At 42.0% G+C, this 26,133-nt stretch overlaps 1 protein-coding gene across 4 annotated transcripts in view; it reads right to left on the bottom strand.

Moving 5' to 3' along the window:
• Nucleotides 1-26,133, bottom strand: part of IFT172 (intraflagellar transport 172) — a 45,139-nt gene that overhangs the window by 16,282 nt on the left and 2,724 nt on the right. For 2 of the 4 annotated variants that reach the window (XM_078149793.1, XM_020983805.2), the window contains exons 2-27: nt 20,279-20,422; nt 19,937-20,049; nt 19,425-19,464; nt 19,078-19,143; nt 18,513-18,592; nt 17,918-18,005; nt 17,039-17,253; nt 16,250-16,373; nt 15,764-15,859; nt 12,292-12,453; nt 11,805-11,858; nt 11,431-11,534; nt 10,955-11,040; nt 8,450-8,562; nt 7,265-7,432; nt 6,415-6,551; nt 6,112-6,219; nt 5,563-5,647; nt 5,156-5,248; nt 4,759-4,836; nt 4,311-4,559; nt 3,497-3,575; nt 3,184-3,304; nt 2,551-2,695; nt 1,615-1,704; nt 857-954 (exon numbers count right to left, since the gene is read on the bottom strand). In XM_078149793.1, coding sequence (XP_078005919.1) covers nt 857-954; nt 1,615-1,704; nt 2,551-2,695; nt 3,184-3,304; nt 3,497-3,575; nt 4,311-4,559; nt 4,759-4,836; nt 5,156-5,248; nt 5,563-5,647; nt 6,112-6,219; nt 6,415-6,551; nt 7,265-7,432; nt 8,450-8,562; nt 10,955-11,040; nt 11,431-11,534; nt 11,805-11,858; nt 12,292-12,453; nt 15,764-15,859; nt 16,250-16,373; nt 17,039-17,253; nt 17,918-18,005; nt 18,513-18,592; nt 19,078-19,143; nt 19,425-19,464; nt 19,937-20,049; nt 20,279-20,422 — 2,936 coding nt within the window. The remainder of the gene's footprint in view (nt 1-856; nt 955-1,614; nt 1,705-2,550; nt 2,696-3,183; nt 3,305-3,496; nt 3,576-4,310; nt 4,560-4,758; nt 4,837-5,155; nt 5,249-5,562; nt 5,648-6,111; nt 6,220-6,414; nt 6,552-7,264; nt 7,433-8,449; nt 8,563-10,954; nt 11,041-11,430; nt 11,535-11,804; nt 11,859-12,291; nt 12,454-15,763; nt 15,860-16,249; nt 16,374-17,038; nt 17,254-17,917; nt 18,006-18,512; nt 18,593-19,077; nt 19,144-19,424; nt 19,465-19,936; nt 20,050-20,278; nt 20,423-26,133) is intronic. The other 2 variants (XM_020983806.2, XM_078149792.1) reach the window with 2 other exon arrangements.

Below are 26,133 nucleotides of genomic sequence, written 5' to 3'. Positions count from 1 at the left end.
TCTTTCCAACACGAACATTTTACTTGTATTTCTACATGTAAACAAGACCTGGAATACCACTGCCATTAAAGATGGGTATCACACAGAGGGCAATAGAAAGGTATGTGATAGGTGTGAATAGGCTGTAATACATAACCAGGGAGGAACTTTGCAGACTAGGAGTAAAGGATGCCATCAAAAAATGATGAAAGAGATGATGAAGCGGGTCATATGGCAGGAGTGAGGGCTGAGCAGCCTCCTGGTGTGGGGAGAGAGCAAGGAAGGCCTCCACTATGCTGAGTATACTCCTTGTGGCAAACTTTTGGAAGGAGATGGATGAGTCACATAGTATGGTTAGGCATGGACAGGATGTGGTCTGGACTGTGAAAGGGGACTCCAGAATCACTGAGATCATGGATCTATCCAAGGATTTGAGTAGAGATGGGAACTGAGGCACAATGAGGTGACGCTGACTTGCCCATTGTTACAGGGATATTAAATGTTGGAGGCTGGAATCAAGCTTAGGTCTTTGACTATATCCTGTTGCCTCCCCTGAGATGGGACACTAGACTTTTTCTCCTTAATGCCTCCTTCCTTTCTTTTCCTTGAGAAAAGCGTAAGATGGAAAGCTAGACTCTGAATCAGGAGACCTGGGATCAGATGCCTCCTCAGACACTTCTCTGTTGAATGACCATGGGGAAGTCACTTAACTTCTTGCCTCAGTTGTCTCTTATCTCATATGGGGACAATGATATCTGTACTGCCTATCCCAGAGGAATGTTGTGAGGGAAGGCTTTAAAAAGCTTAAAGAGCTACATAAATGTGACTTGTTACTGTTATAATAATTTCCTAGTCTTGTCTTTCTTTCCCCCCTTACCTCTCCGCCTCTCGGTACTTCCCTTGCTTCTCCATCTCCTGAGCTTGGGTAATGTACAGCACGGACACATCCTCCGGCCTCATGCATTTCATTGCCAACTGTTCAGAGACACAGAGCCATAAGTAGTCCCTTAAGCCAAAAGGAGCCATCTGACTGGCATGCTCCCCCTTGCTACTTGGGGACAAGGTAGACTAAAAGGTATATGGAAGAGATGAGAAGTGAGGCCTGGCTTCTGTGACTCCCCAATTCACAGAAGAGGGATGACAGCCCTTCCCTAAAACCATTACAGGTTTGCTGAAATCCTAATGCTACTGTCATATGGAAGACTATTTCAAGGAAGATTATTTCAACCTTTACCTCTGGACTATAAAGACTAGAAACTCTTCAAGAGTGAAGAAAGAGAATAGAAATTTCCTTTTTCTTCTGCAGATTGGTTCAGAGATTCCCTGCATCACTGGGGAGTGTGTGTTCATTCTCTACACCTTTGAGATTGGAGCAAAGTTGAGCAAAGTCACCCATTGGAACTTGGGATTTCAGGAGGGGGAAGCCAACCCCTACAGCTCCCATGGCTTTTCTATCTTTTCCCTTCAAGGTAATAAGGACAGGAAGCCAAGCTGGTTTCTTTACTTAATCTTCTCCCTGCTGGAGACTAGATGATAACCTTGACCTAACACATAGAGTACTCTCAAACTAACAAGGGGCACTGTCACATGCCCAGAGCAACCTGACCACAATGGCAGTCCACCCCTATTCTTCACCTTGTATGCTTGCTCCCAGCGTCCAGCCTGGGTATACATGTCAATGGCATCCTTTGTCCGATCTCCTTTGGTGTATAACTCCTCTGCAATCTGGAAAGGAAAAGAGAGGAAAACATAAACAGTCAGGGCAAAGATTTGGAAATAGCTGATGGGAAGAGAAAACTGAGCTAAGAGGGTATGGAATATAAGCTAGGCTTAGGGTGGGAAACTACTAGGAGAGACTGAAGTTTTCTTACATGATACTTTTAGTGGAGGTAGAAAGACAAGAAGAGGTTACAAGGAGGTTACAATTGTGTATGTGTGTAGCACAGAAGAGCACTAAACAACATGAAGAGAAGTACAAGGGGAATTCCCCTTATATTTCTGTAGTGTAAAGCAATACCCTCTCATTTGCAGGGGAAGGGGGCTAAAGTCTCACTTTATATTTCTTGAGGGACTGTAGAATTCAGCTTAAATAAAAAGAAAGTATGGAAAGAACTGGACTTGGGAGTCAGAAAACATATACCTAGACACTGATTCTACCACTTATAAGACCTTAGGCAATCTACTTAACTCCTCTGGGCTTGTTTTCTCATCTGTGAAATGTCTCACAGAGTTATGTAAGGATCAAATGAGATAACACACAAAGCACATTGTAAGGAATCACAAAGTGCTACATAAACATCTTGGTATCATTATGATGACTATGGGTTCACTATTGATTGACTGTTCCTCTAAGGCTAATAATAATAGTTCATTTCTACAAAGCTCTCAGGTCATGGTGTGGGGGTTTTTGTTTTTTTTTTTCTGAGAGGAGTTTTCTGAGCTGGACCTCCAAATAAGCAGCACAGGTTGAGTAAGGACAGAGTGGCACCATTGCCTCTCAGAAGTACTGTACTTTGTGAGAGGTTCTAGACTGTGCTGCTGGCCTTGTAATGGTAGGGGCTGACTCCTCACCTCATACTCCTGGAGGGATGCATAGTGTTGGGCCACGCGAGGATAGTACTTGGATGCAGTAGCCTGGTCCTGCAGATCTAAGATATAAATTGCCTTCTTCCACTGACGGGCACCAAGAGCAGCTTCAATTGCCTTGATGGAGCACCTGACATTTAGGAAAAAAGAGATGCTATCAGATGAGGTGAAGAAAACATGTTCAGATATGAAGATAGACATAAGAGAGATAGTCAAGGACTCTTCACCATCTAAACTGCCACTATGTGTGGAAAGAGGCTATCAATAGACTGTTCTGTGACTTCTCAAACCAAAACATCTTTCTTGGCTACGCTTTTCTATAAATCTGATTTCCCTCAATAAAAATGTGAATTCCTTGAGGGTAAAGAATTGTCTTACTTTTGTGCTTGTATTACCAGAATTTAGTATTTCTATTACCAGTAGGTGCTTAATAAATGCTTTTTCATTCATTTATTCAGGTTGAGGATAGAACTGTATGCTGACAAGCACAGAAAGAAATATTCCAACCTGTGCTTTTTCTTGTTCTGCGACCTCAGCACTGTGATGTCCAATTTAGTTGCCCCTGCAGAGCTCCTATCTCCCACCTGCAGCCCTACCCTCTTGGCTTCTTCTTCATACCTGGCTTCAATATAGTGATTGATGGCAGCATCAAGCTGCTTCTGTTGCACCAAATGATCCCCCCAACCTTCTTCTAGCCGCACAACCTCAGCTGGGAATGCCATGCGGGCCAACTCCACCGCTGCCAGAGACAAAGACAAGAACCCAGCTTAGACTTTCAGGGTTCAGGCCATAAAACAGAAGAAGAAAATGAGGGCTAGGGGAGGATGGTGAGAAGTGGAAGAATGGGGGAGGACTGTACACAGAGTCAATCCAAAGAAGAAAATATGGGGGCCCAGTACATGAGCAGTTATATAGTGGAGGGCACTGTTACCTTTCATGAATGCATTGCCCTTACAGTAGCACTCAAGGGCCCTCTGTGGATTCCGGATCTTCTCAAATAGATCTCCTGCCTATTAACATATACAATGTTACAGGGATTCAGTCCATGTATTGGAAGAGGCAGCATGAGGAATGAAGGATTCTGTGACTACATTCTAGTGATCCAAGATCTTATCCCAACTCTGGCATTGCCCTGGTGTGTGACCTGAAGTAAGTCATTCAGGCTAAGTTCCATCTTGTGTGATATTTAATATTTATTTGCTGTCTCTCACAGGGTTATGAAGACACATGGGATAATACTGATAAAAGCAGGTGTAGCTGGTGGTGTGATGGATAGCGTTGGGCCTACAGTCAGGAAGACCTGAGTTCAAATCCAGCCTCAGACACTCACTAGCTGTTTAACTTTGACCTCTGTTTAAAAAGTCTCAGTTTTCTCAACTGTAAAATAGGGCTAATAATAGCACCTATCTCCCAGAGTTATTGTGAGAATCAAATAAGATAATGTTTGTAAGATGCTTAATACACTATCTGGCACATAGTAGGCACCATATAAATGCTTATTATTATTATTATTACTAGGAACATGTTAAGATGAAATACCAAAGCTATTATTGTTAAAAAAAAAATTACCTCCCCCATCACAAACATCAGGATAGAGAGTAAAAGAATCAGGACAAGGAGGACTTGGGCTATCTATTATAGAGCTCTTTGGTGAGTGCAGGAGCATTGGGCCCCAGGAACCTAGTGTTGATTACACTAGGTCTAATAAGGTGTCAGACAAATAGGGACTAGGAAGTCTGTCTTACCCTCTCAAACAACTCTCCTTTGATAAGAGCTGAGGTGATGTGTTCCACTAGTTCAGTGTTTGCCAGCAGTTCCTCTCGAGCTAGAATCAACCGAGCAGCTTTGGCAGGGAGTCCAGCCTTCAGGTAGAGGCTGATGGCAGCCAGCCCATCTCCCTGGTTTTCCTGTAATTCACCAGCCCTTTCTTCCTGCTGTGTATCCATCAACCACTGATAATAACCCCGGCGTAGCTTCTCCAGGGCAGGGTGACCCTGCATGTAGAAGAGAGAAATGGTGAAAATTGGTACACGTTTCTGCCCTCATGATCCGGGATGCTGCAGATCTCTATCAATCTCATTAGGTTCAACCACACCTCTACTTTCTGGTCTTGTCTACAAAAGGAGAAAGTTTCTGAAGTGAAGTAAAAAGGGAAATTTACCTCTAAAGAGCTGTGGGAAGAGAAATTTGTACCTTGGCCTCAGCCACAGCAATGCATTCATCCCAACGATGCAGTTCTTGATACATGGCCATAGCTTCCTCAACAGCATTCTGAGAGATTCCAGAGGGAGAGGAAATGGGAATATGAAGAAGGTATGAGGATAACTGACCAATCACCTGACCCTCTTCAGCTGGACTGGCCCAAGAGTTGTCACAAGCAAAGGTAATTAACTTGGACTTTCTATCACACACATTTACAAAGCCAGCATTAACCACACATTTTCCCAAAACTCATTCCTTCCAACCTTTAGGTGAAAGCAGTTTGTTACTGTTGCTTTTACTTCTCTACCACTATTTCCTCACCACATGTGAGTTTTCCCCCCATCTCTCTAAATTGTTTGTCCACATCCATGCAAATCCATTCTATTACCTGTTCCAGAAAGATCATTTCTGCCAATTTGTAGTTCTTCTCCAGCATGGCCAGACGTGCTCGGACCTGATAGAAGTCAGTTCCTTCCCCACCCTGCCAAAGAAAAAGGAGACTCTAACCACAAGTGTGTGCAAAGAGGAAGCATGGAAGAGGAAGGAGAGTGTAACTGGATGGCAAAGAGAAGGGCTACAGGGTATTGGACGCTAAGGGATCAGGGTACTGAAAATTGTGAAAACTTTGAGGCTTAAGGGCCAAGAGGGCTGAGGAGCTACCCAAAATAACTGGTTGTCTCTTAATGAGGGGGTGGTAAAAAGTAAAGAGATGACCAGAAAGCTACAAATCACAAAGTTAAAAAATTGAAGAATCACAATTGAAAGACTGAAAGAATCAGAAGGCTGATAACTTACATATTCTCTGGACACCTGGTCTGCAATCTCATTGGTCTCATGTAGAAACCGAGCTTTTGCTACATGGCCCAAAGCAGAGAAGCACCTGGAAGGGGGAGTGTGGTAAGGTGTAAATCTGGGTGGGGATGACAAGGGCTGCAGAGCTAGTGAACAATTAAGGAATGCAAAAATGTAATAGCAGGAATGGTTCCTACCCTCAAGAAATTTATAATCTTAGTCTGCCAGGATCCTAGGAGGGGATGCACCAAGAAAAGACTTTAAGGAAGGACTCAGGAAGGCAGGATTGGAACGCAATTGTACCTACTTTGGTCACCTACTGCCCCAGTCAAAACTTTCAGTATCTCAATCCAACACTCTGACTTACCTTTCTTCTTTTTTTTTTTTTTACATTTTTTTTCTTTTTTAGGCAATTGGGGTTAAGTGACTTGCCCAGGGTCACACAGCTAGTAAGTATCAAGCTTGGTTTGGTCTGAGGCCAGATTTGAACTCAAGTCCTCCTGGCTTCAGGGCTGGCACTCTATCTACTGCGCCACCTAGCTGCCCCCTTACCTTTCTGCAATATGTAGTTGTCTCACTTCCAGTGCCAGTTTGCTTAATGTTTTCCACATTGCCTCTGTTTCTGGGGTCATTTCCAGAGTCTCCAAGAAAGCGGCTGCCCTAGAAGTGGCATGAGGAATGACCACAGGATTAGAAAACACAGGACACTGGAATACCAGAGCAGGAAAATTGGCCCTTGATGGCCTTCCCTCTCCCTGAGCCACTCTTCCTCAGGTTTAGCAGTACCCAAATCCGGTTCTTCTTTCTGCTCTGGTTTCAACCCCTGCCTCCCCGTGCCCTTTCCCATCCCCTTACCGGGTATAGTTGCCATCATCAATGGCGGTCCCAAATTCGATAAGCCCTTCATCCAGTGTATAGGCAACAGTCGTCACACCTTCAGTTACCATCACCTCTGTCTTTCCCCCACTCCGTTCCAGATTCACGACATCACCCTGTGGATTCCCCCCAAGCCAGGTTCTGGATTAGTATCTCTTTTTTGGATTAATCTCCTATTAAGAGACTAGGCCCACCCTTGCCCACTCCCATTTTTTTTTCACTCTTGAGCGAATGATACAGTAATATGATTTTTCTGGGTCTATCCCAAGGCACAGTATTTCAATATCTATTATGTGCTATTAAGTCCTTGGGCTAAAGTAGGATCCAGTAGGCAAAACTGGACTGATGCCTAACAGTAATTGTGCCAATCAGCTCTACTAGATTTCAAAGTATAAGCCAGGATATTCTCTACTCTGTACACCTAAGCTAATTTAGAACTCTTCCAAGATTTATAATTAGGGAGGTGGGCAGTGCTGAGGGAAAAGGGATCTGAGATAGCCTGGACCAAACTAGTATTCCACCAAATGAATCAGAACATATATGGAGGTAGATCTGGATATAATTTACCTAGGTAGGGTTCTTCTAAACTACAAGTAGACTCTCCAAATTGGCTTTGTCAGTCTGAGGAGCATGCTGCAGTGGCTTGTAGTGAGGCACAGACTACTATGTGCGCCATACTAAGGACCCTTGCTGCTTCCCTAAGGCTCTCTCCATACCTCAGCTGAAAATCATGAAAACTATAACTAATGTGTATCAAAATCTGAATTAACACAATACTAGGTTGTCCCTGTCAAGCACTGTGGTTGAAATTTTCCAGGCCCCACCATACCCTAATAGAAGACATGGTGACCCTTTCAGGTGCTTCAATGTTGTACCACACACACAAGCTATTCCGGTTCTGAGCTACTAGCACATCACTTCCTGGAACCCACTGCACATAGGAACAGAAATTCAGGATCATAGTCTTGGAGCTGCTTTCGATGTCATACAAGTGCAACTGAGGAAAGGATGGGTAGAAGAAAGAGAATCAGTAGGAGATACAGTGAAGGTCTCCCCTAGTGGGAACAATAGTTGGTAAATAATTGAAGATTTTTTTGTGAACCTGTGATTGTCAGAGGTAAGGGTGCATCTAGTCAGGTACATACCATCCCTCAACTCCCTCAAGCGGCATCCCTTTTCATCCATTCTGATATGAAATATTCTGGTTCTGGGAAACCAGGGAGCCAGAAAGGCATGCAGTATGCATGCCTTTTAACACAGCACAGGCCTCTTATGAGCACGGACCCGCTCTATGGAAGCCAATGCTGACAATAGGCTAGACTGACACTTCCAGATCAGCCCCAGAAACCTGATGGCTCTAGAATCACAACAGGTTCTGAGCTGTAGGCTGAGGGACATGTCAAAAGATCTGACCTTTATGATTTGTCTTTCACTTCACTGAAACACTGTCAGACTCTTTTTTTTTGCTCTCTATGTAGAACTCTGACATCATGATGTTATGCCGCACTGAGAGTCATCAAAATAACCTTTAATGTGTGAGTTCATAAATTAATGGGGGAACAAAAGGGGAATTGTCCTAACAGTTACTTTCGCTATTGCATCAATGTTGAGGCAGGGATAGATGAAAATCAGGCAAACAGATTAGGATCTAGAAGGGTAGGAAGTTCCCCAAATCCTAAGAGAGCTGTATGCAGTACATGTACATGTATTCCCCCTTTCCCACACCTCCCTTTTGCTGCTACAATATAGTGCTACAATAATGGCAATAGAAGCATGGTACTGATCACTCAGGCACTAAGCCATCCATTGCTGAGTGGTTAGTTTATAGAAGAAGCAAGAAGTAGTCATCACCAGGTAGCAGCAACGGCAGCAGCAGTAGGAGGAATTCAATGGCCCTGCCTGCCTTGCTAGACCCTCCCAATTCAAGTATTTCTAGCAACATCTGCACCACGCCCCCTATAAACGTGCCTGTGGCCACTGCCAAAGTGACCAGTCCTGGAGCCCAGTGTCTTACACGAAGTTTCCGGTCCCTGAAGAGCAACTTGTGTCCAGTCTCATTGAGCTCCAACCAGTCCACACGGCTGTCATGGCTGATGGTACCAATGTTGTAGCCACCAACCAAATCCACTGCAGAATGGAGATAAGGGGTCATGAAGGGCTTAGTGATACCATGGGACCAACCGCTGAGTACCAAAACAGTTTGGAAAAGGCTTCAAAAGCATAAGGTGGCCTCAGGAATTTTGCATTTTCCCAAAGTATATCACATGGTGATGTGACATTATTTTGATGGATGCTTAACATGCTGACGCTGTTCTGGAATTTAGGAGTCCAGTTCAGGTCTTTAGTAGACCCAAAGGGTTCAGACTAGTCCAAAGAATATAATTCATATCTGGGATTCTTGGAGGTTTAGAGGAAGGGAGAATTTTTTGTACATCTGGCCTCACTCAGAACTCTAAATCAGAAGAGGGCTGAACCAGGAGGAGCTCAAAAGAGATCAGCAAGCATGACATATGGTGACTATAACTTCAAAGGTGCTGGAAGACCTCACTGAGACAAACTAAGAGAAACCTCAGGAACATAATCTCAACTTAGTAGTCACCTCATTGATAAACAATTTATAAACGAAATGTTCTTCAAGTTTATGTTCATATGAAATATTTGCTTGATCAATAAGCTGAATTGTATTGTTATATGAGGATTCAAAGAAGCATAAATAGATGTAAGGAAGAAGGGAGAAAAACATTAGGACAAGAAAAACCAGGTGGGACCACTTATGCATTGTGTAATCAGTGGCAAGTCACTTGGCCTCAACAGTCCTTAGTCTCTTCGTTTATAAGGTGAGCATACTAAAACTTCCACCGTTTCCATCGTGGGGTTGTTGTGCAGGAAGCACTTACAAACTTTACAGTAAAACAGGAAACATTTTTGCTTTAGTGCAGCTAATACAATCATGTCTGACTGTCCCATCAAGGAACAAAACAGAGGTGTGCTGTCTTACCATAGTAGAAGCAATAGAGATAATGGCATAAACTGACCCTGAAAGTCTCAGAAGAAAACTAGGGACCTGCCCAGACATAATGTCAAGAAAATATAACATTCCCTCATCTCTCACCATCTCCCTACACATCCATTTGTAAGGATTCTGTGGTCCTTTTTCCTCAGGATGAATTTAGTGCTGGGTTCTTTAGTCCCCAGATATGAAATTAGCTCTTGTCACTCTGACTGCATTCAAACCTCTCAGAGTTTCAAAATGTGAAATTAGATGGGTGGACTAAATGATTTGTAAGACTCATCCAGCTCTAAAAATCACTCAAAATTAGATCTGTCCCACAGTGAAATAGGCTGTCTTGGGAGGTGGTAGGTTCCCCTGTACTTGAGGTCTTCAGGCAAAAGCCAGAGGAGCACTTGTCAGGTATGTTGTGGAGGGGAGCATAGGTTAGATTAGATCTCCCTTCCAACTCTAAAATTGAGTGATTCTATGAAACCTTAGCTAAAGATAAACTGGCAGCATGGAGCATAAGTATGGTCAATCAGGGTTTGGAGGTGATCAGGAAGGCCATGGCATTTAGATCAGGCAAGTTAGATGGCAAATTGCTTTTCAGGGTTGTTAAGACTCCCTTAATAGAGTCCCAATTACATGACTTCTCCTTATATACCATTAGTTCCTGCCTTTTATTAAATGTTTAGGCTAAAGACCAATTAATGACTAATGGAGACAAAAGGACTAAAAAATAATGAAGTATCCTTCTTTGTATACTTTACTTGAAGGCCAGCTAGCTGGTACAGTGGATAGAGTGCTGGGCCTGGAGTCAAGGAAAACTCATTTTCATGAGTTCAAATCTGCCCACAGACACTTCCTAGCTGTATGACCCCTAGGCAAGTCACTTAACCCTGACTGCCTCATTTTTCTCATCTGTAAAATGATCTGAAGAAGAAAATAGTAAACCACTCCAGTATCTCTGCCAAAAAACCCCCCAAAACCAACAAACAAAAAACCCAAAACACAAATGGGGTAATGAAGAGTCAAACAAGACTGAACAACATACTTTACTGAAGCGGGGGGGGGGGGGGCGTCAGGGGTTGGTTCTAGACTTGTAATTTCCTCAGTAGAGGGAAATTAATGGTGAAGAAGCTATCTCTAGGAATGCAGATGGGCACATTTCAGCAACTTATATTCTAACCTAAATTGCTTAAGGTCACTGAGAGGTTAAAGTAACAGCCAATATGGATTAGAGTTGGACTTTGAACCCAGGTCTTCCTGATTTTGAGGCTGGTTCTCTATCCATTATATCATGATGCCTGAGATACAGATGTGTATAAGTAAATATTACACTAGAACAGACTATGATAATAAGAATAATTCACACTGACTTAAGTGATTAGAGAGTTTTAAGGTTTGCAAGATAGATAATGCAAAGTATTATTATCCCCATTTTACAGATAAAGACACTGGGGTCCTGAGCAGTTAAGCACAAAGTGGGTGTACAGTAGGTCTATTTGAATTGTGGAATGCTCTTACCGATTGAAATAGTCTTAATGTCTATGAGATAAGCCAGCTTCTTGTTCTCTTCCATTCCCCGCTGACGTCTCTCATTGATACGGACACTTCAAGAAAAGTATTAGGGTACAAACAAGATTTATGTTCTTGGCATCTTAATATTGATTTTTATTTTTTGTTCAGATCTGTGATTTCAGTGGGGTAGGAACTCCTTTTTCAATGAAGATCTATACCTTCTTAGCAATATACAATCAAATGGAGTTACCTGGGACACTGAGAGGTTAAGTAATTTGCCCAGAATCACAAAGCCAGTATGTATTACATTTAGAAGAACTTGGAACTAAGGTCCTGCTCACTCTAAGGTCAGCTCTTTAACCAAAACCCCAAATGCTCTCTATCATTATCTCTCTAAGTTTTTGAAGGCAGGGTATGTCTGGGTGTTGGTCTCACTTGAAGGGATAAGAGTCACAAGTCAGAGTGAAAGGCATGTGTGACACCTGATGAGGTGGGGGTTCATGAACTCAGTCCGCACAGAACCCAGGATGTCATTATTCCCATATTCCACCAGAGTCAGCTCCCCAGCATTGAAGATCATGCAGACCTGGAAAAGAGTGAAACTAACATATTAATCAAGATTTCATTTCAGAAAGAAAAAAAGTGGTGGAACGTAGCATCTTAGAACACTGATTCTCCCACTAAGAAGCTCATGATTTTCTCTTTGCTTCACTCCTCTACTTAATCAGCTCCCTCTCCTACTATTATCTTCTCTATTCACCACCAGGTTTCTTGAGAAGGAAGTGAGAGAATGGAAAAGACTGGGATAGTCAATGGACTGGTAAGCCAGGTGGGCCATAAATTCAGCTCCACTCACATTCTCATTTTCAAAGAAATACTTCTCATTGCCGCCAGATCCCTGCCAAGCCACCTGCAATAGGGGAAGATAAGAAGACTAATCAAGATATGAATCCAAGAGGCTTGGGGTGGGGGGTGAAGGGAAAAATGTTAGAAGAGACAGAAGGAGACCAGTAGTGGGCATTACACAATGAGGCTCTAGTGGACGATCTGGTTCTGGTTATCTTGGTTTCCCTCTCTTCTACCCTACCCATGTCCCTAAGGAGTTCAATACAGTAACAGTATCATGCTTTTCAGAGATCTCTCTGTCCCAGCTCCCTGAGCTCCCTGGGTCCCTTTGTGCCAGACCTTTAACACTGAAATGATTAAAACCAGATGACCTAGAACCAAATGTCTACAGTGCCTAAAGACTTTTCCCCACCTCCTATTCCTCAGGCATTCTGAGGAACTGGATTCCTATTAGCCATCCAAGACAGCCTCACAACTCTTACATCCTTGGTTCCTACCTCACTGAGCCGATTGGTGTTCAGGTCCCCTAGCAGCAGTGTGTCAGAGGTATGGGCCACCAGATATCTCTCCTTGCCCAAAATCTTCACCTCCTCTACCTCATACCCATAATGAGACTTGAGGACCACACGAGTGCCTGATGAAAGATTCTTCACAATCACCTGGGTAGAAGGCAATGCACAGAGAACCACTACATAGAATGTTAAGAGCTCAAGAGGTCTTAGAGATTATCTAGTTTAACTCCCTCATTTTATGGATGGGGAAACTAAGCCCCATAGGGGTGAAGTGACTTATTTAAGATCACACAGGTACTAAGTAGCAGAGCTGGAATTTGAACCCAGGTTTTCCATTTGTTTTAGATCAGTACTCTTCTAATCACACCACATTCCCTCACTCTTAAACATTTCGTCCTAGGACAGGAGTCCGCATCCTGAACCCTACCCATCTTCTCACCTATCCTGGCTTTTCCATAAGCACAGGTCAGGGGCTAGTACTGATTTAATGGGGAATTGGGAGTAAAATGGGTAGAGGAGAATGTGAAGGAAACAAAGGGCTGATGGCTCAACATAACAACTTGCATAAATATCAACTTCCTTTCTTTTTACCTTCTTAACTCTCTACAATTTGACTTCCAAACATCGTTCAAGTAAAACTGTCTTCAAAGTTACTAATAATTTCTTAACTGCCAAATCTAATGGCCTTTTCTTGACCCTAATCTTTCTTAAACTCTATGTATTTTTTTTGACACTGTTGATCACTCCCTCCTCCTTGATATTCTCTTCTCTCTAGGTTTTTGGGACACCACTCTTTCCTGGTTCTGCTCCTACTTGTCTGGTAGTTTCTCCTCTGTCTCCTTTGCTGGATCTTCATCCAGGTCATACTCACTAACAGTGAGTTGCCCATAGGGCACTCTTCTTTTCTCCCTCTATACTGTTTCTATACTTGTGATCTTATCAGCTCTCATGGAGTCAATAATCATTTCTATGCTGATGATTCTCAAATCTACTTATTCAGCCCTAACCTTTCTGCTGACCTTTCTGTCTCACATCTCCAACTGCCTATTAGACATCCTCAACTAGATTTCCCAAAGACACTTTAAACTCAACATGTCTAAAACAGAACTCGTTATTTTCCCCTCAAAATCCTTCCCCTCTTCCAAATTCCTCTATTATGTTACACCAATTATACCAATTAAATCACAGGTTGGCAAACAAACAAATAAACAACAAAAACCCAAAACCCAATAACAACAACAAAACAAAAACCTGGAAACAAAATGCCAACTAATAATTAGGGAATGGCTAAACAAAATGTGGTACAAAAATATAATGGAACATTACTATGCCATAATAAATGGAGATTATGAAGAGTTTTGAGAAACATAGGGAAATTTCTATGAACTGATGCAGAATACGGTGAGCAGAACTAGGAAAACAATATACATAATGACTATAATAATATAAATGAATACACAAAAAACCCCCAAAACTGTATAATGATAATGAACAAGTTTGACCCTACAAATTCACCTCTCTCCCTTCTTTGCATAGGTGGGGGACTTTGAATATGGAACATTGCATATACTGTCAGACAAGACTGATGTGTGAGTTGGTTTTGCTGAACTTTCATGCTTTAATATTTTGTTATAAGGGATGGCTCATTGGATAAGAAGGGAAAAGAAATAACATATGGAAATGAAGCTGACAGCCCAGAGGCTGCTGAGGGTGGCACAGAACATGTAACCTGTAGCTCTCCTTGGGCTCAAGGCTTGCCTGCTTGCTTGCTTATCTGCTTATCCCTAGGGGAAATAGAGTAAGAGCCTGGAGGTTCTGCCTAGTCTTGGGCCCTGGCACTCTTTTAGCCCTTCTGACTGCTGTAGGAGAGAGTGTCTGATAGGTAAGTCCCTCCCAGAGAATCAAGGCTTGCCTGACTGCTTTTGTGCTTCTTGGAAGGCATTAAGAGCCTTAAGGTTCTATCTGGTGCTAGACCAGCTAGGGGAGCTCCCTGAGCCTAGCTCTAAGACCTGCCCTTGAGCTCTGGACATGCCCATAAGATATCACTCTCACCCCAAAGTGGACATTGGCCTTTAACCTGAAATGAGCCTCTAGTCCTGGCCATCTGGCCTTCAGGGACTTGAGTAGAGGAAAGAAGAAAAGGCTAGTAAGGGAAAGGCCCTCCCTATAGGTGATGGGCCAGTCCTACAGATTGGAGGTGGGGAAAGGAAAGAGTCTGGCTGGGGAAAAAGGAAACAAGATCTCCAGTTTCTTCCTGGTCCTAGGCCTTGGCCCTCTCACCCTGGGTCTGCTGAAAGACTGAGAGCCTGGATCCTGGGCTACCCCTTCTTTGGGTTCAGGGCCATCCATGCCTGCCTGTTCTTGGCTCTCAGCCCTCTGCATTTCTGGTCTTTGGCCTACTTTGGCCTACCTGGCCACCTTGGCCAGAGTCAAGTGCCGTGGAGACATGGTATAGGAAAGAAATGTGGCCCTCCCCAATCCTCCTATTCCCCTCTCCTAACTTGGTCTCTCCACCCACAAGGAAAGGGAATCAATCCCAATGAATCTGAGTGCAGGTTTCATCTCAGGATTGTTATAAAGAAAAAATGAGATAGATAATATTTATAAAGTACTTTACAAACCTCAAAGTACTATATATATGCTAGCTATTTATAAATCAACTACTAGCAAAAGGAAGATAATCATTAAAAAATAAGATTTAAAAGGCATTATAGTATAATTTATACAGAACTAGCCTTGGAGTCAGAAAGTCCTAGGTTCAAATACTGCCGTTGATATGTGTGTGCCCCTGAGGAAGTATCTTAACTTTTCAGTGCCCCAGGTAACTCTCCAACTCCATAAGTTGCAGAATATGTACTTACCAGCATTGGTAAAAGGAACTTCCTTACCAGAAGTTCCCAATACTAATGAAATCACAGGTCTAGTCCAAAAAAAATGATTTTAAAAATCAGCAAACTCTACTGCAACATGGTAGAGTGGGAGCAGAGCTGGATTAGGTATCAGGGAACCTACAGTTGAATTCTAGCTTCGTGGCCATGGGCACTTCATTTAAATCTGTGTCATCTTAATAAGGGAATACTAGTTGCACTATTTCTCTTACAGAGGTGTGAGGAAAATGCTTACAAACCTTGAAGTAGCATGTAAGCATGAATTATTCTTCCTCTCTAAATTCACAATCAAGACAATTTCAGACTAGAAAAGGTTTGAGAGTCAGTCTCTAGAACCCAGTTTAAAAGATCTGATGTCTGCCAGTCTCCTCTCTAAAAAGAAGGAAGTGTTGTGGCTTGAAGGAAGAGAACTACCCTGATATGACCTGCTCTTCAATGAAGCTCTGCCTCCAGTGTGATGAAAATAGTTATCCCTGGATATAATAGTGATATGCCCTGGGGAGAAAGGAAATAGTACAAAGTTAGGTACTCATGGTAAAACCTGGTTGGGTGGACTATGTCCTACTTACCTGGCTGGGTCCTACATATGTCAACTCAAATTTGTTCTTGTAAATACTTCTTCGGAGGCAGCAGTCAAACTGTTCCACCCCGCCACACAATGTACCCTATGAGAAAAAATGGCAGCATTTGGAAGCCACTAGAAAGTGTTGAGGCAGAATTATTAACCAGGAGAAGCAGCTGGGGACACAGAATATTTGGAAGAGAGCTGGCAATAAGCATTACAAAAGCAAAAGATGGTAGAAACAGGGCATCACAAACTGGTGAGACATTGGTGAAGCACCAGACCTTTATACATGTCTCTTTGCATCTTCTCAGTGACCTCTAAACAGAGAAGATTTAATTTCTCCTTCTTACTTCCAGTCCCTGGATTAGTAGAATGGGGCCAAAAGAAAGTAGGGCTGCTAGTAGGGTCAGGTAAACATCCTTAGGAAAAGAGAGGATTTTCCTAGGAAAGGGAAAAGTTCTTGTCAGAAAGGGGTTCTAGGTAAACATACTGCACAAAGTCGGGAACCATCCCGCTTCCAGGCTAAGGCAGTGACTGTGTATAGGTTGGCAATCTCTTTGGGCTTTGCCTCCTCCCAGATGCTTCGTCGAGGGCTCCAGTTCAGCACCCGAAGCCTAGGGATTTAAGGACACAAAGCATATGGCTTATAGAAGGAATGGAGGCTTAAGCAAATGGTGTAGAAGAAGGAGAAAGAGTAGGGGTGTGGTACTGATGGGAAAAAATGTTTTCCCTTCATTGGTGAGGAAAAGGGTCAATAAGAGATAGTGGGGAGAGAAATCTAGTGGGAGAGAGAACGAAGACTTTGAGGTGACTTGGGAAGGGGACAAAAGGGTGACGGTTAAGGAATCTGTGGAAAAGAAGTAGTGAAGTGAGCTCTTAAAGATAAGGAAATAGGCAAAAGCTGAAGAAAAGGAAGACAGAAGAAGTCATTTAGGAAAGAGACACAAAGGGATAAAAAAAGACAGAAATATAGAAAAGACAAAAATAGTAAGTCTAGGGGCAGCTCGGTGGCACAGTGGATAGAGCACCGGCCCTGGAGTCATGAGGACCCGAGTTCAAATCCAGCCTCAGACATTTGACACTCACTACCTGTGTGACTCTGGCCAAGTCACTTAACCCCAACTGCCTCACCAAAAAAAAAAAAAAAAGGAAGTCTGAGGATGAGGATGTTAAAGAAGAGAGAATGAGAAGAGACTAAAAGGGAGCAGAGATGGATGGGACAAGACTACGGAATGACTCTCAATGTTTCTGCTGACTGTCAACCATTTTCCTGTCCCACCTGTCATAACTTCCCAGGACAACAGCTTGGCCTCCAGGACTGGCTGCAGCTGTGGTGAACTCATGCTCCTGAGGGTCATGGCTATAATCAAACGTTTGCAATACATGGCCTTCTTTTCCATAAGCCACAATTCTTCGGTCACAACCAGCAGCCACAATGCTATTAGATGCCCAAGCCAAAGCATACGGTGGACATGGATGACTGACCAGTTTCCCCTAGAACAGGAATGGAGGAAGTCTGGCAAGCAGCCACATTGATGTTGTTTCCATTTTAAAAAAAATCCCTTCTTTTCACCACTTCCTCCACACTTATTTTGACCATGTTCTCCCTACAGAAATTATAACTTTAACACAAGAGATATCCTACTTTTACAAACCAAATCTCTTTTAGGAAGACAAAACAAAACACACACACACACACACACACACACACACACACACACACAAACTGACCAGTGTCCAAGAGGCAATTACCCTCAATACACACAATAACTAGCATGAGGGAGGCCTAGTCTTACAAACTGATATCAAATAAAATTAGTTTGTAAGTCCTACCAGTGAGATCACACACACCAATCAACATGCAGTGAGCAGACCCACAGCCATTCAATCCACTTTTCCCAGAGTCCTTATTTCATTCTAGCCTCAAGCTCTCTTAAGGTACCATCCTCAAAAAACCCTCAACTTCTATTATCCTTATTCCTATTTCTCCCAGGAATTTTTAGCCTTAGGATTTCCATCCCCTCTCCTAAGATTCTAGCCCTCTTGATTTCCCAAGTCCAAACATCTAAGTCTTCTGATCTTCCCATGAAGCTCCAAGCCATTACTCACCTTTACTCTTCAAACATCTTGATTTACAAGGATCCCTTAACATACATACCTGTGATTCCCCAGAGCCCTCATCATCAAAGAAATATCGGACAACGGTGCCATCAGCATGACCAGAAAGAATTCCTTTCCCAGAGCCACTGGAAAGTCAAGAGAAAAAGTAGATATTGAGAAAATAAAGTAATAATAATTGACATTTATAGAGTATTTTAAAGGTTTATAAAGCACTCTATCTATATCCATTATCTCATTTGAACTTAATAACAACCTTATAAGATAGGTGCAACACCAATTTTTTTATTGTTGTTGGTTAGGCAATTGGGGTTAAATGACTTGCCCAGAGTCACACAACATCAATTTTTATCCCCTTTTACAAAGGAGAAAACAGCCTTGGGGATTATAGCTCATAAATGTCACAGCCAGGATTCAAACCCAAGTCTTATCTGACTCCAAAGTATTTTCCCCCCACTACACTGCCTCTCCTAAGGCACTCAATCCCAGCAATCAAGTGCCCTTTCACTCTCAAGCTCTATCCCAACCTGTGACTCCCTCTATCCCTCATACACAGCCCCTCAAAAGCCATCCATCCACCCACTCCCAATATCCTTATGTCCTTCCCACCCCCAGCAGCACTCTCTTTTACTTACTTTGATGTTAGTGACACAACATAAGAATCTGTTCCATAGATGGTAGATGATTTATTGGTTTTAGTATTTGCTAAACGGACCTGAAAGAGAGAGAGAGAGTAAAAAGCCAGATGAACTCTTTCTTCACCTTGACCCTGAAAAAAGGCAACAAAAAGAGACCAGACTCTGCACATGCTCAAGACTCAAGAAGAAGAGGGACAGCTAACTTATTCCTTTTTTTTTTTAGGCAATGTGACTTGCCCAGGGTCTCACAGCTAGTAAGTGACAAATGTTTGGTCTGAAGCCAGATTTGAACTCGGGTCCTCCACATTGCAGGGCCAGTGCTCTATCCACTGCACCACCCAGCTGCCCCAAGAAGCGGAACAGCTAAGACTAAAATAGCCTAACCCCTATTTCCCTCCAGTAAAATTAAACTCAGGTGTTGGGAATATAAAAGCTTTTCTCAGTTCCACTGTCATTTGGTGTGAATTTAGTGTGAATAAGGTCAATCACCTTACCTTTATAAAATAAATACTAACACTATATAGAGATATGATCCTAAGAGATCTGTGTTTCCTTCCTTTACCTTCCCTTCTGCCAGTCCGAAAACAATGATGTATTCTGCAGGCCATTGTAAACAAGTAACAGCACTCTATAGGGAAGAAAAAGAAAAAAAAAGTTTTGTGGAATTAGCACTGCTTATAACTATCAGAGCCAATCAATATAGAAGCACTACCCTGATCTTTTGCATGGGAAAACACAACTGAGCTCAAAAGAGAAAGCATATAAGGATGAGTACCGAGACTGTTACCTTCTTGGCAATGGAAAGAGTTAGCACCAGATGTCAGACTAAGGCCCTCTTAGAGAGTCAGATACCCTGATAAAAATCTGTATGTTCTAATAAAATCATCCTGAGAGAGTATAATACTTTACCGTTTGGATGAATTTGTTGCAGATCACTTTCTTGTCACCCCTGCCCCAAAAAAGGGGAAAAAAAGGTATCAAAAGCAGAATCAATTTGTTTAAATTAAATCTTAAGTATTAAGAGAAGCCTTAGGTAAGGAGCAGCAAGGGAAAATGCCACTGAACTACCTCTTTAGGCCCATTTGGATTTCCATCCACAGAGGCTCCATGGAAACATTAGGTGGAAGCCTATGTGGCATTCTGAGTGGCCATGGCTTTGTGAACAATACCAAGTTTCAGTGACATGGTCCATACCTCAGTTAGTAAGCAGAGATACAGTGCTGCTGCTTTATTTATGTGACACTAACAGTCCTAGGAATGGGACTGGGAAACCACAATGACAGAAGCACCAATATCATGGTAAATGCCTCCATATTTTGAGCAGGTCTTAATAGCTCATCCTTAGCCCCTTCTCCCCAGGGCGTCATTTCCCTTTCACTCCTCATACCCAAGCCACTCACTTTCACTATCTCTAGCCTTACCAATCTTCGCCAATCTTGTATACATAGATGATGTTGTCAGTCTGTCCTATGGCAATCTTAGTGGAGTCAGGAGAGAAAGCCATGCCCTTCACCACATAGCTCTTCCTACCATACTAAGGGTGAGACAAAGGAATGCAAGTATATTAGGAGAAAGAACGAAAAAAAAAGGTTTGCATGATTGTACTGAAATTAAGGGTAATGTGGAAGGGAAAAGGGAAGTGGATGGAATAAGAGAGTGATATGCCATTTCTTGTGACTTAAGACTAGAGAAAGTGCTGAAAAGTTTCCATTGTCCTCGGGACCCCTGGTAGAGGTCAAGGCAGAAGCAATCTCTCTCTTCACCTTCATGTCAGCTGGTTTGGTGGAGAATTTATCTCTCCGTTCCCCATGCTCATCATACAGTAAAACCACACGGTCCACTGTACAGACAGCAAACTTGGCGTTGTTCTGGGACCATGCCATGCAGGTCACCTTTGCAGCCCCATCCTGTTGGGGGAAAAGGTAAATTTTTTAAATTAAAAAGAAAATTTTACTTTAGCTTTTACTAAGAAGTAATAGCATTCAAGTATACAAACAAAAGCATAAGAAAATAAGAAACATGAGCATGTAAGATGGACCAAATGATTTTGAATTTATTTTCTATGTCTTTATTGTGACCACATATATCCTCAGTAGAATATAATGTATCTGGGAGCAGGGACCACGTCGCTTCTGAATTTGTATTCTCAGCACTTAGCATAGTCCCTAGCTCACAGAAGGCTAAATGGTTGTTGACTTTTTTATACGTTTCTTATAGGACCTTCCCATTTTCATACTGCAGTCTGTGTTCAAATTATTGCTGTAGAGAACCTTATGTCCCCATATTGCTGCTCCCCACCTTTTTTAAACTAGATCTATTTCACTGGTGTAGGAAACCCACTCTGTTCATGCCATTCAATACGTTATCATGTTAGAGTTGCACTTAGATGTTAAGTGACAAGGCCAGTATCAGTCAGAGGCAGAATGTATACACAGAACTTCTTGACTCAGAGACATGCGGCTCTCCATCTGCTAAGTCAAACTCCTTTCCTGATCTCACTGCTGAACTGTCAGCTCCCTGAAGACAGTAACTGTGCATTGTTCTTAGTAGCTCCTGAGAGAGTCACTAGATAGACTGCTGGACTTGGAATCAGGAAGACTTGGATACTTTACTAACTGTATTACCTTGAGCAAGTCACTTACCCTCCACACCTCAGGCAAAGAACTCTCTAAAGTGATAAGTTATAGACAGGTTGCCATTTACTCCAAAGGAGAAAGTTCCCACACCAATCTCATCACAGGTCATTGACATTTTAGGGAACCAACACAAAATCTTGCATATACTAAATGCTTAATAAGTATCTGTTGAATTAAATGGAGAATCCTGTAAATTATCTTTTACCAAATTATCTGCTTTTCCCTGTACCCAGAACTGGATAAGAAGAAAAGACTAGGATGGACTGCATTTAGGAAACTGCATAGTACTTTCAGTAATTCTAAGCTGTTTATTGTTGCAAAAGCCTGTTGTTTTTTTTTAAACTCCAATACTCTCCTGATGATTTGGGGTGGGGGTGGGGGAGGAGTGGGAGGAGGGGCCAGGGTATAAGTTAAGCTATAGCTTATTATCAGAGATGACTTGTATGCCACTGAAATTCTACTCTGAGGCTCCAAAGGAGTATGAAAATGATCCTGGGTTCTCAAAAGCTGTGCAAGAAGGGTGCAAGCTCTATGAGATTCTAACAAGCTAGAAAGTTGCCAAGTATAAGCCTGGTGATAGAGATGAACTGATATAATAAGGATGAACTTGATGAATTCAAGTTACTTGGCTCAGATGAACTAGGGTCTTTCAGTACCTTTGGGTACTGAAAGAATTGGCAGATGTTATTGCTGAATCCCTATCGATAATATTTGAAAGATTATGAAAAACAGGAGAGACACAACAAGATGGGAGAAGAGTAAATGTTGTCCTGATTCTCAGAAAGAGGAGCCAACAAGTTATTTCCTAACCCCCCCCCCCTTGGCTGAGAACCTCATACTTCACTGAAAAAAGTGAGAAGCTCTCTCTTCTCTTTTTCATCTCACACCATTCAGATATCTTCCCCCCATCTCCTCCTTCCCTGCTCCCCATCTCACAGGAAGAGATGACCCTTTTTTGTTGCCCAGCAAACCCCTCTACACGTACCCTTAATCCCCAATGCCTCCCATCTTCTACAGCAGATTGCCCCAACTATTGATCCAACTCCTTCTGTACATTCATTCTGTCCCTATCTACTGTCTCTTTCCTTGTTGACTATAAACATGGCTATGTCTCCCCCATCTTTGAAAAAAAAATTCCTTAACCAAACCATCCCCACTCACTATCATCCTATCTTTCTCCTTTCCTTTCTATCTACACTTCTTGAGAAAGCTATCTACATTTGATGTCTTCACTTTCTCTCCTCTTGCTTGCTTCTAAAATCTGCAATCTGGCTTCCAATCTCCTTATTCAACTGAAATTTCCCTCCCAAGTTACCAATGATCTCTTACTTGCCAAATCTAATGGCCTTTCCTTAATCCTCATCCTTTTTGACCTCACTGAAATCACTGACACTGTCCATCACTCTCTTCTGGATACTCCCTCCTCTACAGGTTTTTGTGACACTGCTTTCTCCTGGCTTTCTTTTTACCTGCCTGACTGCGCCTTCTCAGTCTTCTAAGCTAGATCTTCCTCCAGGTCATAGCCACTATTGAGGATTTCCCCTAAGGCTTTGTCCTGGTCCCTCATTTCTTCTCCTTCCATACTATCTCACTGGGTGATCTTATCAGCTCCCATAGGCTCAGTTATGCAAATAAAAAAAATATATCCAGCCCAAATCCTTCTCCTGAGCTCTATGGCTTTACATCAATGATTTACCTTTTGGACACAGCAATATACTACACAAGTATCTCAAACTAATCATGTCCAGAACACAAATCATTATCTTTCCTCCAAAACCTCTTCTTCCCAACTTTCCTATTACTGTCAATGGCACTCTCACTTTTCCAGTCACCCAGGTTCACACACTTGGCCTCACCCTCAGCTCTGGCATATCCAAACCTACTGTCAAATCTTGTCATTCCTACCTTCAAAATCTCTCTATATATACCCCCTTCCTTCCATTCACAGCCACCACTCTAGTTCAGGCCCTCTCCCCTGGACTACAATAGCCTTTTCATTGATCTCCCCACCCCTGTCTCTCCCCACTTCAAGCCATCCTCCACTTAGCTTGCAAATCGATTTTCTTAAGTACAGATCTGATCATGTCACTGCTCCTATTCAATTAACTTCAGTGGCTCCTTATTGCCTCAGAATCAAATATAAAATCCTCAGTTTGTTACTTTTTATTCCTCACACATAACACTCTGGTTCCTAACTCTATGACTTTTCACTGGATGTCTCTCATGCTCTCCCTTCCTTACCTCTGTCTCCTGACTTCCCTCAAGATTCCTTCAAGATTCATCCCATCCTAAATCCCATTTTCTGCAGAAGGCCTTCCCCAGCACATTTCTCCTCCTCCTCTGCTCCTCCTTTCCCTCCCAAGCACATTCCGAGATTACATCCCATTTATTCTGTTTACATCTTGTATTACATAGTTATATATGCTTTTTATATGCTGTTTCCCCTATGAGAATGGTAGGTCCTTGAGGACAGGAATCATGTTTTTGTATTTCTTTGTATTCCCAGCACTTAACACAGTGTCTGACTTGTAATAAGCCCTTAATATATGCTTTTTAACTAAGGGAATGACTGAAGAGTCTGCAAACAATAGCCTATGAGCTTGATTTTGATTCCTGAGAAAATTTTACAATGGATCATTAAAGAGACAGTGAACATCTAGACAGGGAAGTAGTGAATACAAAGAGCCAGAAGCAAGGTTTCATCAAGAAAAGGGCTCATGTTAGAATAACCTCATGTCCTTTTTTGACAGGAATACCAAACTAGTTAAATGAAGGGAATGCTTTGGATATAGTTTACTTAGATTTTGTGAAAACTTTTGGTCATATATGTCATACTATTTTTGTGGCAAAGATGGAAAGATATTTAGACAACATACAATCAGATGGATTCAGAACTGGTTAAATGGCTGGACTCAAACCAAAGTTAATGGTTCAATGTCAATGTGGCAAGAGGTCTCCAGTGGAGCATCCCAGGGATCTGTGCTTGGTCCTGTGTTGTTTAATATTTTTTATCAAAGCCCAAAGGTAAAGGCATAGATGGCATGAGCGTAAGATTTGCAGATGACACAAAGCTGAGAGGGATAGCTCTCAGAACCTTTCTTGAATGACTAAGGCTCTAAAAGCCTCTAAAAAAAAACTTAACAAGTTAGAATACTGGGTGAATATAATAAGATGAAATTCAGAGAGACTTTTGGAGGCAGAGCCAAGATGGCAGAATAGAAGAAACACTCAGCGAAGCTCTCCCAACATACCCCTCCAAACAACTTTAAAATAACACCTCAAATCAAATTGTGGAGTGGTAGCACCAACAAAAGGTCAGGGTAAGACTTAGGAGGTTGGAAGGGGTTGTGACACGGGGTTGAGGGCTGACCGGGAGCCCATGTGGATGTAACTCCAGTGGTGGGACTGGCTGATGGTGACAGAAGCAGCAGCAGCTTTGAGGATTTGGAAGCCAGAGATGGTAAGGAGACTTGGCAACTGGTCAGAAAGACATTACAGGGGATCCCTGTGCTAGGACTGGATGCAGGACCAAATGTTTGGCAGTACCACCAATGGGTTACAGTTTGAGGGTAAAAAGAAGTGACTTTTGGTCAAGAGGGAGCTGGGGTCCTAAGGAGCAGTATAACTTGTAATCCCAAGGGATCAGGGGCCCTGCCTGGATAAGGACAAGAGTACAGACTAGGAGAATACTGACCACAGTGACCACAGTCACAAAGGTGACCACACTTTTCCCAGATCACACCACTTAGAAGCATTGAAAATTTCCAAATCCTCAGAATTAGTTCTGAAAACAGCAGAACAAAAAAGTTTGAAGCTAGGAACAGTGACACTCCTCCTCACCTCACACCAGGAACAGAGTCCAACTTTAAGTTCAAGGTAAAGAATAGGCTGGAAAAGTGAGTAACAAAAAAAGAATCTGACCATAAAAAACTACTATGGTGACAGGGAAGATCAAGACACAGACTCAGAAGATGACAATAATGACAAATAATGACAAAACAGCTACAAGAAAACCTTTAAAGAAAAATGTGAATTACGCATAAGCCCCAAAAGAATTCTTGGAAAAGCTAAAAAATTATTTTCCAAATCAAATAAGACTGGTAAAGGAAAACTTAGGTAAAGAAATTAGGGCAATGGAAGAAAATTGTGGAAAAAAAAATTAAAAGCTTAGTAAAAGAGGCACAACAAAGAAAATAACTTAAAGAACTATTAAAAAAACTATAAAAAACTATAAAAAAAAACTTAAAAAAACAGAGGTACAAAATTTTACTGATGAAATTAGCTCCTTAAGAAGCAGAATTGGAAAACTGGAAAAAGAGGTACAAAATCTCACTGAAGAAAATAATTCCTTAGAACTTAGAACTGGGCAAATGGAAGCTAATGACTCCATGAGACATCACAAAACAATAAAACAAAGTCAAAAGAATGAAAAAGTAGAATAAAATGTGAAATACCTCATCAGAATAACAACTGACCTGGAAAATAGACTGAGGAGAGATAATTTAAGAATTATTGGACCTTTTGAAAGCCATGATCAAAGAAAGCCTAAACATCATATTTCAAGGAATTATCCAGGAAAATTGTCCCAATATCCTAGAACCAAAGTGTAAAATAGAAATTGAAAGAATCCACTGATTACCACTCGAAAGAGATCTTCAAATGAAAACTCCCAGGAATATTATAGCCAAATTCAAGAGCTCCCAGGTCAAAGAGAAAATACTTCAAGCAGTCAGAAAGATGAAATTCAATAGGGATAAATATAAAAATGTTGCAACTTGGGTACAAAAAAATCAACTTCACAAACACAAGCAGAGGGAGGCATAATGAGATAGCAACTGTTCTGAAAAAGACTAAGGGATTTTAATGGACTGCAAAATGAATATGTTCAATAGTCTGATATGATAGCAAGAAAGCTAATTCAATATTGAGCTACATGAAGAGAGGCATGATATCCAGGAATAAGAAGGTAATAGTTCCTAGGT

The sequence above is a fragment of the Phascolarctos cinereus genome, unplaced genomic scaffold (genome assembly GCF_003287225.1).
Source record: "Phascolarctos cinereus isolate Bilbo 61053 unplaced genomic scaffold, phaCin_HiC Scaffold_2;HRSCAF=192, whole genome shotgun sequence".
NCBI classification, from domain to species: Eukaryota; Metazoa; Chordata; class Mammalia; order Diprotodontia; family Phascolarctidae; genus Phascolarctos; species Phascolarctos cinereus.
The sequence above is the reverse complement of the archived record's forward strand: the minus strand, read 5'-3'. Positions and strand labels throughout refer to the sequence as shown.